This window comes from Canis aureus, chromosome 21 (assembly GCF_053574225.1).
Source record: "Canis aureus isolate CA01 chromosome 21, VMU_Caureus_v.1.0, whole genome shotgun sequence".
NCBI lineage: Eukaryota > Metazoa > Chordata > Mammalia > Carnivora > Canidae > Canis > Canis aureus.
In genome coordinates, this window is record NC_135631.1 from 45,446,961 (window position 1) to 45,460,751 (window position 13,791).

Genomic DNA, 13,791 nt, shown 5'->3' on the forward strand with positions numbered 1-13,791 from the left:
TAAATAAAGCAATGCTGAATTGAACTGAATAGGGAATGAATAGGAAGTGGGTCTCTAGACTATATCAGCTGGTACGCAACACAAATGACACAACCTATTACCATGAACTCTTCTAGAAAATCTATACCTACAGATCTAGAAAGAAACAGACCTACTCCGTTATGGCAGATCGGATTATAATATGCAGTATCAAGAGAAAATATTGCCTCTTTTAGTATACACAATTATTAACAAAGTAATTTGTTCAAGTTTAATTCATGCTGAAGCACTTAATCCCTCTCTATGATGAGAACACAGAAGTAAAGGAACTGTAGATCACACATGCTTCAGGCTGCTTGAATCTTCCATATCCAGGAACACCTGGCTGACAGTAACTGATCCAACACCTGAGTTATCTGGGTATGGAATGGCTACCATAAAGGTCCCTATAGATCTTAGGATCTAAAATTCATCTCGAGTTAAAACGTAGTAGTGTTAGCCATATTACCTCTCCTTAGGTTGAATCCGTTACTGGTAAAAAGGATCCTAACAAGGCATTTAGTGCTCAATAGGCACTGAGAAGCTAAGGATTCCTTTCCTCATTCTCTCTCCTCCTCTACGTATTAATTGTTTTGCAAGTCCCCTCAAATTCTTTAAAACATAACACCAAATACAAAACAGTGATGACAAACTGCAGCATCCCATGAGGCACTGAAAGTGAACACCTATCACTAGGTTAGGTTCCAGATGGTGCCACGTTGATAAACGATTATGAAGGCAGGGGTGGGAGAAGCTGAGGACAGCAGCCCAGGGTCCCAGATCTGGTTTGTGGAGCCTCCTGGCTCAGTCACAGCTATGGAAAAGAGCTGGCCTAAAATCTGCCCACCAGAAATCTTTTTCCTCTGGTCAGAGGGAAGGAGGCAGAGTCTTAACCACATACTTTATTGACAGCTTTACTAGAGCAACCAGTACATTATATAGTAATTTGTTTCTATCAGGGTTTCTCAACCTCAGTACTGTTGACATTTGAGGACAAATAATTCTTTGTCATGGAGAGGGCATTTCTCGTGCATCCCTGCTGGCCTCTATCCATTAACCTGGTGTCAGTAGCATGAATTACCTAGTCATGATAACCAAAAATGTCCCCAGACATGGCCAAATGTCCCCAGAGGGCCTATTTAAGAACCTATTAAGAACCACTGGTTTACACACTTGCGTGTGACTTGGACCATGAGCTACCGCTGAATGCATGCCATTTCACTCACACCTGCATACCTAAGTGCCTACCTCATGCCTGCAATATGGTAGATACTACACGAATATTTTCCGAATAAATGTGTGTTAAATTAACCAACTTTAAAAATTATAATCCATTTTGGGTGCATGCAAACACTTGAAGTTCAAATCCAGGCACACCTGTTTCTTAAATGTACGCCTGTGAACAAATTATTTAATTTCTTCAATCTTTAGTTTCCTCATCTGTAAAATTTGATATTACCATTTATAGTGCTGTAAGTCCTGCCTTTCTCCTTCATCAATAAGCTAATAGATCACGTCCAATCCCCTTCCCCCATTCCTGACGCCCCAGTTTCTCTTCAATCCTTCTCTGGCAAACTTAGATCCAAGTCTCAGGCTTCAAGCATCAATAGCAGCTGCTATTCTATGTATGAAATTACCAAACAGCACTTGTCCTTTTTATTTGGTTTTCTCAAGGAGCCAAATGAATTAGTTTTATAGGAAACTATAAAGGAATTAAGGAATTTTTCAAAATGTGCATGGATTAGAGGTTTTCACTGTCTACACAGACACGAGCTGTCATGAGAATGTCACCTCAGTTTCATCCATCACCTACAAACCGCAAATCTGCTTCCTTTTAACTGCTTGCTCCACTGTATGATTTTTCTACATTTCTTACCATTTTCCCATTGAGAGCAAGTAAACATGACCACATCTGAATGCCGTACCTCATAATCACTTTCCAAAAATTCATGCAGGATCATTTCATAGATGAGTGGTTTCAGAATTGGATCTCCTCTTGGCAAGTAAGGACTAATAGCCTAAGGAAGAAAAAGAAAAAAAAAAACATCATTTCAGAAGGGGCAAAACAAAACCATACCACAATTACGCAGAAACTATGAGAGCACAGATCCTCATCCTACCACAGGGTTACATTCTGAAAGACCCATCAGAAATATAAAATATTTTAAGTCAGAAATGCATTTAAAACACCTGTCGTACTGAACAGCACAGCTTGGCCAAGCCTACCTTACACATGCTCATACCACTTAAGTTAGCCAATGGTTGGCCAAAATCATGTAACACATGGCCTATTTTAGAATAAAGTGTTGGATATCTGTTTAGTTTGTTGAATACTGTACTATAAATGAACAAGAGAATGGCTGTGTGGGTACAGAATGGTTGGGAGTGTATGGGCTGCTGACCTTGGTGCTGGCGTGGCTGAGCTGCCTGGGAGCTATGGCTCACTGCTCTGCCTGGCATCTCGACAGATCATTGTCCAATGTATCACTAGCCCAGGAAAAGATCCAAAATCAAAGCACACACACACACACACACACACGACTCAAACACATCTCCAGACTGAACGTGAGGGGATGGAATAGGATTTAACATGCTGATGGACCCTAAAGGAAAGCTGGAGTAGCAATCTTTTCAACAAGAAGATCACCAATTATCAATATTTATGCTCCAAACTTGGGAGCAGTCAATTATACCAGCCAGTTAACAACCAAATTAAAGAAACACACTTATAATAATACAATAATAGTAGTGGACTTCAACGCCCCACTCACAACAATAGACAGATCACCTAAGCAGAAGGTCAAGGAAACAAGGTCCTTGAATGACACTCGACCATATGAATTCACAGATATATACAGAACATCCCATCCTAGAGCAACAAAATGCACCTTCTTGTCTAGAGCACGTGGAACCTTCTTCAGAACAGACCACATACTGGGTCACAAATCAGGTCTCAACCAATACCAAAAATTTGTGATTAGGCCAGTGTGTCTGTTTTGTGCCAGTATCATGTTGCTTTGAGGATTACATGTTTGTAATACAGCTTGAAGTCTGGTGTTAAAAAACAAAAACAAAAACAAAAAATCAAAGCATGATTCCTACTGAATTTGTATTGCCTTTGCACCACTCTAGAGTTGAAAAATCATTAGCTGAACTACTCTAAGTAGGAGACCATCCATTTTAACTTTTAAAATGTAAGGCAGCAGAGTACTTTGTAAAATTATTATGAAAAGAAAAATTCAAAGCAACTCTACCTTCTTATAACATTTGACAATATATTTTCAAAAGTACATTTGAGGTGTATATATGTATGAATGATGAATAAAAAGACTGCTTCAGTTAAGTTAAACTTTCTCTCTGTTCTTCCTGACAAATTAATGAATATCTAAATAGGAGGGAGAATGTCATAGAGATAAAAGCTACCCTAAGTAGTCAGGGAGTTACAGATCATCTATTCATATTTTTTTCCTTAAAATAGAATATATCACTCTTTAAAAATTCATAATCATTGTTCAAAATGAAGGGGAAATACACACTTTCCATTCCTTAGCTGTCTCAGTGCTGTGTTAAGGGGTACATTTCCAAACAACGCTGAATAACTCTGAAGTGCACTATGTACTGACTGCTATACTTTGTTCTGAGGACGGAGAACTAGAGTCACCATCCCAAGGGGCTCAGGGCCTCAGGGGGACAGTGTGCAGACATCCAAACAGCCAACTGCAACACTGGCTGCTAAGTGTTACATAAGCAAGGGTTAACAAGGTGCCATGATGAGCAGGTAAGAAATGATGAATGCCAGGAGTCTATGAGGCAGAGAAAGATGGGGCCGGGGTACCCGGGCAGAAGAGCATGAGCGAGGGCATGGAGCCTTGAATGTATGCTCTGTGTTCAGGGAGATCAGAGCGGCTCTGAGCTGTGAGACGGCGGTCAGAGAAGTGAGATAAGGCTGGGGAGAAAGGCAAGGGTTTGCTGTGAAAACAATTTGGATTTTACACTTTGAGAAGAAGGGAAGAGCAGATTTATTTTTTTAAGCAGCTACCTCTGGGGTGAGGTTGTTCACAGATCTCTCAGAAGGCCTGCAACAGCACAGACAAGAGTTGAGGCCGTGGCCCCCGAGGTAGGGGCCCCACTGATGTCGACACGTTAAGACTGAGGAGAAGTGGAGATGAAACAGCATGAGGAGGTGAGTCAGATGTTCTCATCAGGTGGTGGCTTTGAGGAATGGGCACACCGTGATGTCCCAGATAGAGACTGAAATGATGAGGAACAAATTTGGGAAAGAAATGGATTCACAACGATCTGAGTGGTTGTTATCAGCAGTTCATACAAGGAAAAAGGCCATCACACACCTCTAGCACAGATACTGAATTAAAAAGAAAGGTCTAGGTTACAGAGCTATCAGTCTGACCCCAGCCACAGGACTGGATATAATCTTCCAGGAGCAGCCCAACAAACAAGACAAAAAGTGTCCATAGGGCAAAGCACTAGTCATAGGGCAGGCAACCTAACTGGGAATCTTTTTTTTCTAAGATTTTTATTTATTTATTTGAGAAAGAGAGAACACAGGTGGGGAGGAGGGACAGAGAGAGAGGGACAAGCAGACTCCTCGATGAGCAGGGAACCCAACATGGGGCTCGAACCCAGGACCCTGGGATTATGATCTCAGTCAAAGGCAGTCTCTTCACTGACTGAGCCGGCCGGGCTCAACTGGAAATTTTATTCATGACTCCAAGAGAAGACTGAACACTAAAGGCTTATAAATATTGAAAACATTTTAAATGTTTTAAACTAACAACAGGTATACTTAATTGTTTAGTTTGGATGTTGTACATTAAGTTGAAAGGTAAATTGTTTCCTTCAAAGGAAGCAATCAACAAAACTAAAGGCCATCCTTCAGAATGGGAGAAGATATTGCAAATGATATGTCTGATAAAGGACAGTATCTGAAATATATAAACAATTTATAAAACTGAACATGGGCAGTTAAAAAATGGGCAGAAGACCTGAATAGACATTTTTTTTTCAAAGAAGACATCCAGATGGCCAACAGACACATAAAAAGGTGCTCACCATCACTCATCATCAGGGACATATAAATCAAAACCACAATAAAGGACACCTGGGTGGCTCAGTGGTTGAGCGTCTGCCTTCAGCTCAGGGTATGATCTTGGAGTTCAAGGACGGAGTCCCGCATTGGCCTCCCTGCAGGGAGCCTCCTTCTCCCTCTGCAATGTCTCTGCCTCTATGTCTCTCATGAATAAAAAAACTTTTTAAATCTTAAAAACAAACAAACACCACCACAATGAGATGCCACTTCACAGCAATCAGAATGGCTAAAATTAACAACACAGGAAACAACAGGTGTCTGCAAGGACATGGAGAAAGGGATCCTTCTTACACTGTTGGGAATGCAAACTAGTTCAGCCCCTCTGGAGAACAGTATGGAGGTTCCTCAGAAAGTTAAAAATAGAACATCATATGACCGAGCAATTGCACTACCAGGCATTTCCCCAAAGAATACAAAAATACTGATTCAAAGGGATACATGCACTATGATGTTTATAGCAGCAGCATCAACAATAGCCAAATTATGGAAAGAGCCCAAATATTCACTGACTGAGGAATGGATAAAGAAGATGTGGTGTATTCTTACATACAATGGATTATTACTCAGCCATAAAAAAGAATGCAATTGTGCCATTCACAATGACATGGATAGAGCTACAAAGTATTCTGCTAAACAATGTAAGTCAACCAGAGAGAGATAAACACCATATGATTTCACTCATATGTGGCATTTAAGAAACAAAACATGCATGTAAAGGGGGAAAAGAAAAAGAGAGAGGCAAACCAGAAAACAGACTCTTAACTATACACAGAACAAACTGAGGGTGACTGGAGGGGAGGGAGGTGAAGGATAGATTAAATAGGTGATGGGGATTAAGGAGGGCACTAGTGGTGATGAGCACTGGGTGTTGTATGTAAGTGGTAAATCATGAATTCTACACCTGAATTAATATTACAGTGTATGTAACTAACCATAAATTTAATGAAAACTTGAAAAGGAAAAAAAGGTAAAAACATGAAATATCAAATTATTTGTTATAGCTACATGGTCAAATTTTTCCATTTATCTTCCAGCAAATAAAACAGTATTTGAAAAATGCATTAATTCTTCAATGCATTTGAAAAAAGCTTCATTTTAGGGATCCCTGGGTGGCGCAGCAGTTTAGCACCTGCCTTTGGCCCAGGGCACGATCCTGGAGACCCGGGATCGAATCTCACGTCGGGCTCCCGGTGCATGGAGCCTGCTTCTCCCTCTGCCTATGTCTCTGCCTCTCTCTCTCTCTCTCTATCATAAATAAATTAAAAAAAAAATTTAAAAGAAAAAGCTTCATTTTATAATCTACAGGATGAGACTATACCTGCTTTCCATATTCATTAAAAAGAACATAAAAACTTCAGAGGCACCTGGGTGGCTCAGTCATTAAACATCTGACTCCTGGTTTCAGCTCAGGTCATGATCTTGGGAGCTGTGGAATAGAGCCCTGTGTCGGGCTCTGCACTCAGCCAGGAGCCTGCTTGAGACTCTCCCTCTGCCACTACCCCTGTGCGCTCCTTCTCTCTCTCTCAAATAAGTAAGTCTTTAAAAAAACAAAAAACAAAAAAATATGAAAACTTTATCTAAACAGAATTGGAGGTATATAAGAAGGTAGAGTATATATGTGTATATTTTATACACATAAAAAATGAATCAGATTTATATTTTTTCTTCCTAGCTAACATGCTTCCTGGGATAGAACTGTTTACTATTGTCTTAATTTTATTTCCATCTCAATATTAATATACAATATACAAAAATTCAGAGTTCAAAATAAGGCTATGCTTACCTTAAGCTGCCCAATTTCTTTAAATTTATAAACTTCACATTCCCAGAGTGCCGTATTTTTCCCAAGAATTTTCTGGCATTTGCTGGCAGTAAAAACATCCCAGGGAGAAAGAAAGAAAAAAAAAAAAAAAAAGAGTAAATAGACATTTCCTCTATTGGTTTAGATAACTCACTCATCCCAGAGTTTTGACAAATTTCTATGTCAAGTACCAATGAACGTAAAGGTATTACTAGATAACCACTTGATTGTATACACAAGGTTGATAGAAATCATGACAATTATTACAAAATACTTATAAATAAAGATGAATCCTTTCAGAAGACTGTGATTAGGGGCTTTCCCAAAGATTATCCTGTTCTGAGTCTTCTACTATCCAGATGAGCGCTGCTGGTTTTGGGACCTTTCTCGTCTTAAAGGAATGTCCATCATACCCCAAAGTACCAATTTAAACCACTTCTTAAATGGCTTTAAATAATGGACTACCAAAATCAGACTTAAGAAAAGTAGAGTCCTATCATAGTATATAATCTGGAGAAATATTTATATATGAATAAAAACTTAATTTACACATCAAAGAAACAGGTTTCCCTAAATCTCAAAAGATGCAAGGTAGGCGTGAAGGCTATGTTGCTAGGCTGTCCCCTAGTCCTGCAGGCAAGCATCATGAAGCTTCAGGGGGGACCAGTCACACACACACCACTGACGACCACTATGTAACATTTATGTTCTTGTCCACCATTTATGTTCTTGTCCATGCAGACCCCTGCAAACCTGAAGCCTGAAATCTGGTCACTTCCATGGATTTGCCACCCTCTTGCTGGGAGACAATTCTCTTTGAATTATAAGCAGTGGCACTGACTGCCTTCTCAAGGATGCTTGTGGAGGGAACAGCTCTGGAAATGAAAGACACAGATAGTGTTCCCCTCCAGAGCATAGGGCAGGTTTGTTTAGCATCCAGTATAGTAAATAGATCTCATTCCTCTGAAGTTAAAGGCAGGCAGGCTCACTGCCCATTATAAAAGAGTCAGATACCCAAAGCTCGGGGTCCCTCTCCTGGAACAGGAACCACTGCCCTCTATAGTATCACCCGGACAGCCCTCTATGTGGTGCTATGGGATCTGGTACAAATGCCAATACTCTGGCTACCACTGCTGAGTTAGGCCTGCACCTCTGACCCTGCATCTCTGAGTCTCCTGTCTTCTGCTAGTACCCATGTGCTACTCGTTAGCTTATAAAAAGGGTAAACTCTCAGACTCTTCATGATTTTTTACCTCTTTCTCATTAAATTGTCTCACTTTGGTCAAAATGAGGCAATAAGTGGATTAAGTAATAAATCCATTCTGTAGTTAAAGCCATTAATACTCAAAAATCACCCCTGAAAGAAAGATACAAAAAAACGTTGACCTCAGAGAATGGCTTATGTTACTGTTAACATTTCTCAATTCTATTTATACTAACAAATGATCATGAAAATGTCATTATTACCGAGCTGCTATGTCATAGTCTCCTTTTTCCACCAGGTGGTTTATATATGCCAGGCCAATATCCTAGGAAAATTAAATGAAGGAATTTCATAATTAACCAGAACAACTGAAAAGTTGAGCCTCAATTCCCGAGTAGGCCATAACACTGGGGTCCTACTGGCTAGAACCTGTTTTATACATCTGAGTGTGCTGTATGTAATTATGCTCATTTCCTTCCTAAGCAGATTTAAATGCACTTATATTTTTATTTCACAAATTTTAGAATTCACAAAAAAATTATATTCCTATGGCAAAGGCTCCTAACCTGCTCCCGATTAGGAGATTTTCTACAAAAGAAATCTGCAACATTAGAAACATGGTCCAACAATTTCATGCTGTCACAGATATAAAATTGCTTCTTGTGCTTTCATCTCTAAGCTCTGAGCTACTGGTCTCCTCTATATCAAGACTGAAAAAATGCTGTAGGAAATACACAATGACAGATCATATTAAAGGGAAATATTGAATCTTAAAGTTAACATTAATGTGAAAATGAGCTCCAAAAACATGATTCACACCCATGAGTTTACAGATGAAGAAATGGGTTCACAGCAGTGCAAGGGCTGGCTTCTGTGTAATATCCATTCGCTGACGCCACCTCCGCTCTGAAAGGATCAGGTGGACCGCGTTACACCAAAGACACGAGAGCTCTTGTTTGATCTCCCCAAGACTCCTCCTGTGAAATATTATTTCCAACTAAAAGCATCTTCATGAGAAGCTTAAATTTATCTTATGTAACAAAACTTGGATTTTACATTCTAGTTTATATACAAAAAAGGTGTGAGATTTCCTCCTGTACAGCGGAAATGGCAGGAGCCCATGTCTCTCTCTGCCTGGTAGGAAATTACACTGTGTTAGGAGGGGGAAAAAAAAAAGTCTCTGTGTAACTTAATGTACAGGACTGCTGGCAATTTCAAGGCTGCAGGAAAATACTAATAGTTCATAGTTCGTTACATTTTTACTCTAATGACTATGTAGGAAATCCTATTTCAAATCTGTATAAACTAACGAGTAAAAAAAAGGGTGCCTAACTTTAGTTTTCTGCAAACAGACTACACATTACAGTATCTCTGAAGTCTCTCTGTCCAGGGTTAGAGAAGAGAACATCTCCTTTGCAGAGCCCATCTCCAACCTTTGTCCTCATGCCAGGCCCCCACCCCACTGTGGAACTTATTCCACCACTCATCCTCTTTCTCTGTCCTTCTTTCCTCAACCTTAGTTTTCTCTCTTCCCTTTGTGTAAGCATGTTCTGTGTCTCTCTCACACAAAATACTCCCCATCACCAAGGACCTCTTTATGACCACGTGGCTCCAGCCACAGTCTACTCTCTTTCACTTCACAGCCAGCCTGATGGTCAACATGCAACCCTACTTCATCATCCATCATCTCCTCACTTATCACTCCTTACAGCACATTGGGAATGAATAATACAGAGAAAATTCACTAGTCATTTCTGTATTACCAAACCCAACGGACAACCAACTAGCTGAGTTTATCTTACCTTTGGCCTGCTCACCTCAACTACTTCAGTTTGCTTACCCTGAAATGCTCTCCTCTCCCTGCTCCCCTTCCCCTGCCGTTCCAAAACTGTTTTGGACATGTCATTCCTCAAACGTGGGCATTTCCAATGGTTCCATTCAAGTTCTCTGTTTTCTGAGGCTAGATGCCTACTCTTGTGTGTGGATTGGTTCAAACTCATGCATTCCACCTGTTTGCGGACAAATCTCTGGAATCTTTCTGAGTCCAGATCTCTTCGCTGTGCTCCACTAGGATGTCCCAGAGTTGGCCCAAACCCAATGTATCAAAACCAGTATTAATCTACCCACATTCCTCCATCCCGTTCTCCCTGGCATGGTCTCTCTCTCTCTTTCTCTTAGGGAATGGCAAGACCATCCACCAGAAGCCCAAGACCAAAGACTGGAAGTCAGGCTAGATTTCTTGCTCTCATATGCATGAGGAGCCAACCACCATAATCTCCAGAGTCTGGTTGGATGTATCCTCCATTTGTCTTCACTTCTCCATTCTTACTGATCCTTTCACCTCCCTACCAAGAAGGAAGCCATTCTTGATTGATCTCCATTTCAGTTGGCTATCCTCTGGCCCCTTTCTCCATCAGAGAATCTTTCTAACAGGCACATTTGGTGAGGTACTGAAAGCATAAACTGTAGAGGTTTCAAGATGAAGCCAAGCTCCTAATTATATATGGCCCTTCAGAATCTGGCTCTTGCTACCCATATATACACTCTGTAAATGCCCCACATAACCAAGCAGGCCACATGGTGTCACTTCTCTGCACTGTCACGTATACTATTCTGTTGGGCAGAATGTCCTCTCCATTTCTAGACAATCCTTATTTACGCTCCACAATTTTGAATGGAGGGAAAAAAAGATGATCTGGTTCTCTCTCCTCCTTTGGGTTCCTGAGTTCTTTTATGTGTACACTCTCAAGGCATTAGGCTTTTACAAGGTGTTTGAGAGAAGCTTAAGGTGAGGAAAGTATAGGCAGAAGGAATTTGTGCTACAACCCCAAATAGCCATAAAAGAGTTTTCATCTCTCAACAAGGGTGCTGGACTCGCTGGTCCCTTCACACTCTCTCTGGCTTTCCATCTGCACATCCATTGTCACAGTTAGCAAAGAAATGGGCTTTTTCCAGAGTCCAAAATGTAATGAAAATGTATATGAGGTCCTAGATTAGTTTCCACAACACAAATGACTCTGTGACTATGCAGACACTGAAGCAATCTGGTTTTATGAAACTACTTTTGATAAATTTTGTAATAATGTGATTTTACCTATGACTTAAAGAGACTTCCCCACACATAACTGGAAAGCTTTGTAGTTAAAGTGCGTTTCACAATCCAGGTTCCAAATTACCTGAAACTGTCTCCTAGAAGGTGTTCAAGTCTCTTGTTTACAAGCAGAAATGGATTCAATAAAATGAGATATTTTGACCTGGCAGGTTAGAGAATTAGTCTGAAATAAAATCTCAAAAAGGTAGGAAAGAGCTGTTCTTCTCAAGTTACTTTCAGCCTCATTATAACTTATTGAAAGGTAAAATTATGCTTCAAATAGTAAAATTACATACTTACTAGAATCTTATGTCTTTTAATGTTCTTCTGGCTGATTTCGGCTGCCATCAAAGCTTCCTGTATTTACAGAAGCACGGTAAAAGAAGTCAGAAAAGAAGGGAGGGAAAATAAGAGAGAATGGGGAAGATATTGATGTTATAAACACTATATTTATTATGTTTTTAAGTTCTGGACTACATAAATAAAGCCCCATTTTCCCATGGCTTTTGCCTCAAGCACAGGCATTTTTAATGTTATGGTTGAATGAACCTCACTGCATTCAAACTCCAACAAAAGCAGTCAACCAAAATGAAGACTTCTCTTATTTCCATTTGAATGCATTTCCACATTAGGATATTGGAATCACATTTCAGGCACAAATCAAAACACAACAAAATTTCTTTGGTTCCAACTACAAAAAAAAAATTCATGTGTCATTCTAAATCTGCATGACATACATTGACAAAGGGGTACGTTTCTTCTATAAAATACAAAAATTAAGCTATATGTACTATATGCAAATACATTTAGGTGTATTTGCAACTAAGATTTTAAAAATCCCTGATTTTACTTTTATTTTGGAAAGTTCGTAATTATTACTTTAACAGAAATGTTTAAAACATAAAAGTTATTGGGGCACCTGGGTGACTCAGTTGGTTAAGTGTCTGATTCTTGGTTTTGGCTCAAGTAAGGACCTCAGGGTCATGAGGTCGAGCCTCCCATCAGGGCTCAGTGTAGAGTCTGCTTGTCCCTCTCCCTCCTCCCACCCTCAAATACATACATACATACATACATACATACATTAATACATAAAATCAATCTTAAAAACCATAAAGAATTATTTAAGGGACTACTGGATCTAAAGCAATATATGGTAATAATTGAAATATAAACTTTTTGTATCAATACCTAGACTCCAGTTTATATATGAAAAACATTTTTCCCCCAAATCCTTTCAGGCAGTCACAAACTTAAAGCAACATATAAGTGGAGTATTTTTTGTTTGTTTTTAGCTCCACTTATATGTTGGAGTATTTTTTGTTTGTTTTTAGCTCCACTTATATGTTGGAGTATTTTTTGTTTGTTTTTAGCTAATTAGCATATAAGCCGATCCAGAGAGTTTCTCTCACCAAATGGACATAATATTGCCTTTTCTTCTTTTAAAGTCAGGAAGGTTTTCGTTTTTAAAAAAGAAAAGCTCATCATGGGACATTTTTCTATTCAAATCAGTCTGATTTAAGACTCAACGAAGTGGACATTATTCCATCAGAAAAGTAGTCCAAACCATCCTCAGTGAATAATAATGTCACAGCTTAACTTTACATATGAAATTAGCACAAATGAATGGCACCACCAGAATATAGGAGACAATTCTGAAATACTAGCTCCACTTTATTTTCCTTGAGAAGCCACAAAATAAACACTTGGACAGGCTGGATCTAACCCACCCCACTCCTTCTACCACCACGTCTTCCTCCACTGAACAGTAAAGCCAGTTAACCTCCTTGTAATCTTTTCCCCTCTTAATTTCTGAAAAGAGTATTGGAAAGTTATTAGCCTACTACATATTTTTCGTTTAGAGCACTCTAATTCACCTACACAAAGACTTATTACAGAAACCTTTTATCCTCTCCATGTTACAGAAGTGTCAATACTTTTAGGAAAGGAAAATCAAAACCACCTCATATTTCTTCTTTTCAAGGAGCCAGTCGATGTGGTCATCTTGGTCTCGTTCCTTGGCTACTACGATGTCTCTTGGACTCACGATGTAAAAGAGCGATTCCCCTTCAGAGTACTCTATAGGTGAGGGAAGAAAGGAACAGCATAAGCTGCAGAAACCCTGGCTATAGTTTCAGAGACTTGGTTAGGGAAGCCAACTCCAGAGGAAACAGGAAACTTGCCCACCTTTGGAGCAAGTATGTCTGGCTCTGGTTGAAGGTGTGAGTGCTTTAAAAAATATTTACAAGTAAAATTATTTGAAAGAAAAAAGGAAGGGAAGGAAGGAATACCATAAAAAAGTAAAAAAATTAATGTAGGTTTATAATTCTGTATTTAACACATTAACATTGTGACTTCGACTGAGAAGGTGATCAAGATTTTCTAAGTCTGCTGTGTATCAGAATTCATCTTCTGTATATACACTTAATTTATGGCCACTTACAGCACTGTTCTACTTTTACAGAACAATTACACTCCATAGTTGGCAATAAATGTTTCCTCCTCATCAAGGTCAAGGCCGTTTACAGCATAAATGACAGATGCCCCAAGCCTTGGGGACATAATCTATCATT

The 13,791-nt window shown here is 39.5% G+C and overlaps 1 protein-coding gene across 2 annotated transcripts in view; it reads right to left on the reverse strand.

The window, feature by feature from the left end:
• VPS41 (VPS41 subunit of HOPS complex) overlaps nucleotides 1–13,791 on the reverse strand; it is a 165,961-nt gene that overhangs the window by 31,604 nt on the left and 120,566 nt on the right. For both annotated transcript variants that reach the window (XM_077864096.1, XM_077864095.1), the window contains exons 13-17: nucleotides 13,182–13,297; nucleotides 11,522–11,578; nucleotides 8,394–8,455; nucleotides 6,909–6,990; nucleotides 1,944–2,036 (exon numbers count right to left, since the gene is read on the reverse strand). In XM_077864096.1, coding sequence (XP_077720222.1) covers nucleotides 1,944–2,036; nucleotides 6,909–6,990; nucleotides 8,394–8,455; nucleotides 11,522–11,578; nucleotides 13,182–13,297 — 410 coding nt within the window. The remainder of the gene's footprint in view (nucleotides 1–1,943; nucleotides 2,037–6,908; nucleotides 6,991–8,393; nucleotides 8,456–11,521; nucleotides 11,579–13,181; nucleotides 13,298–13,791) is intronic.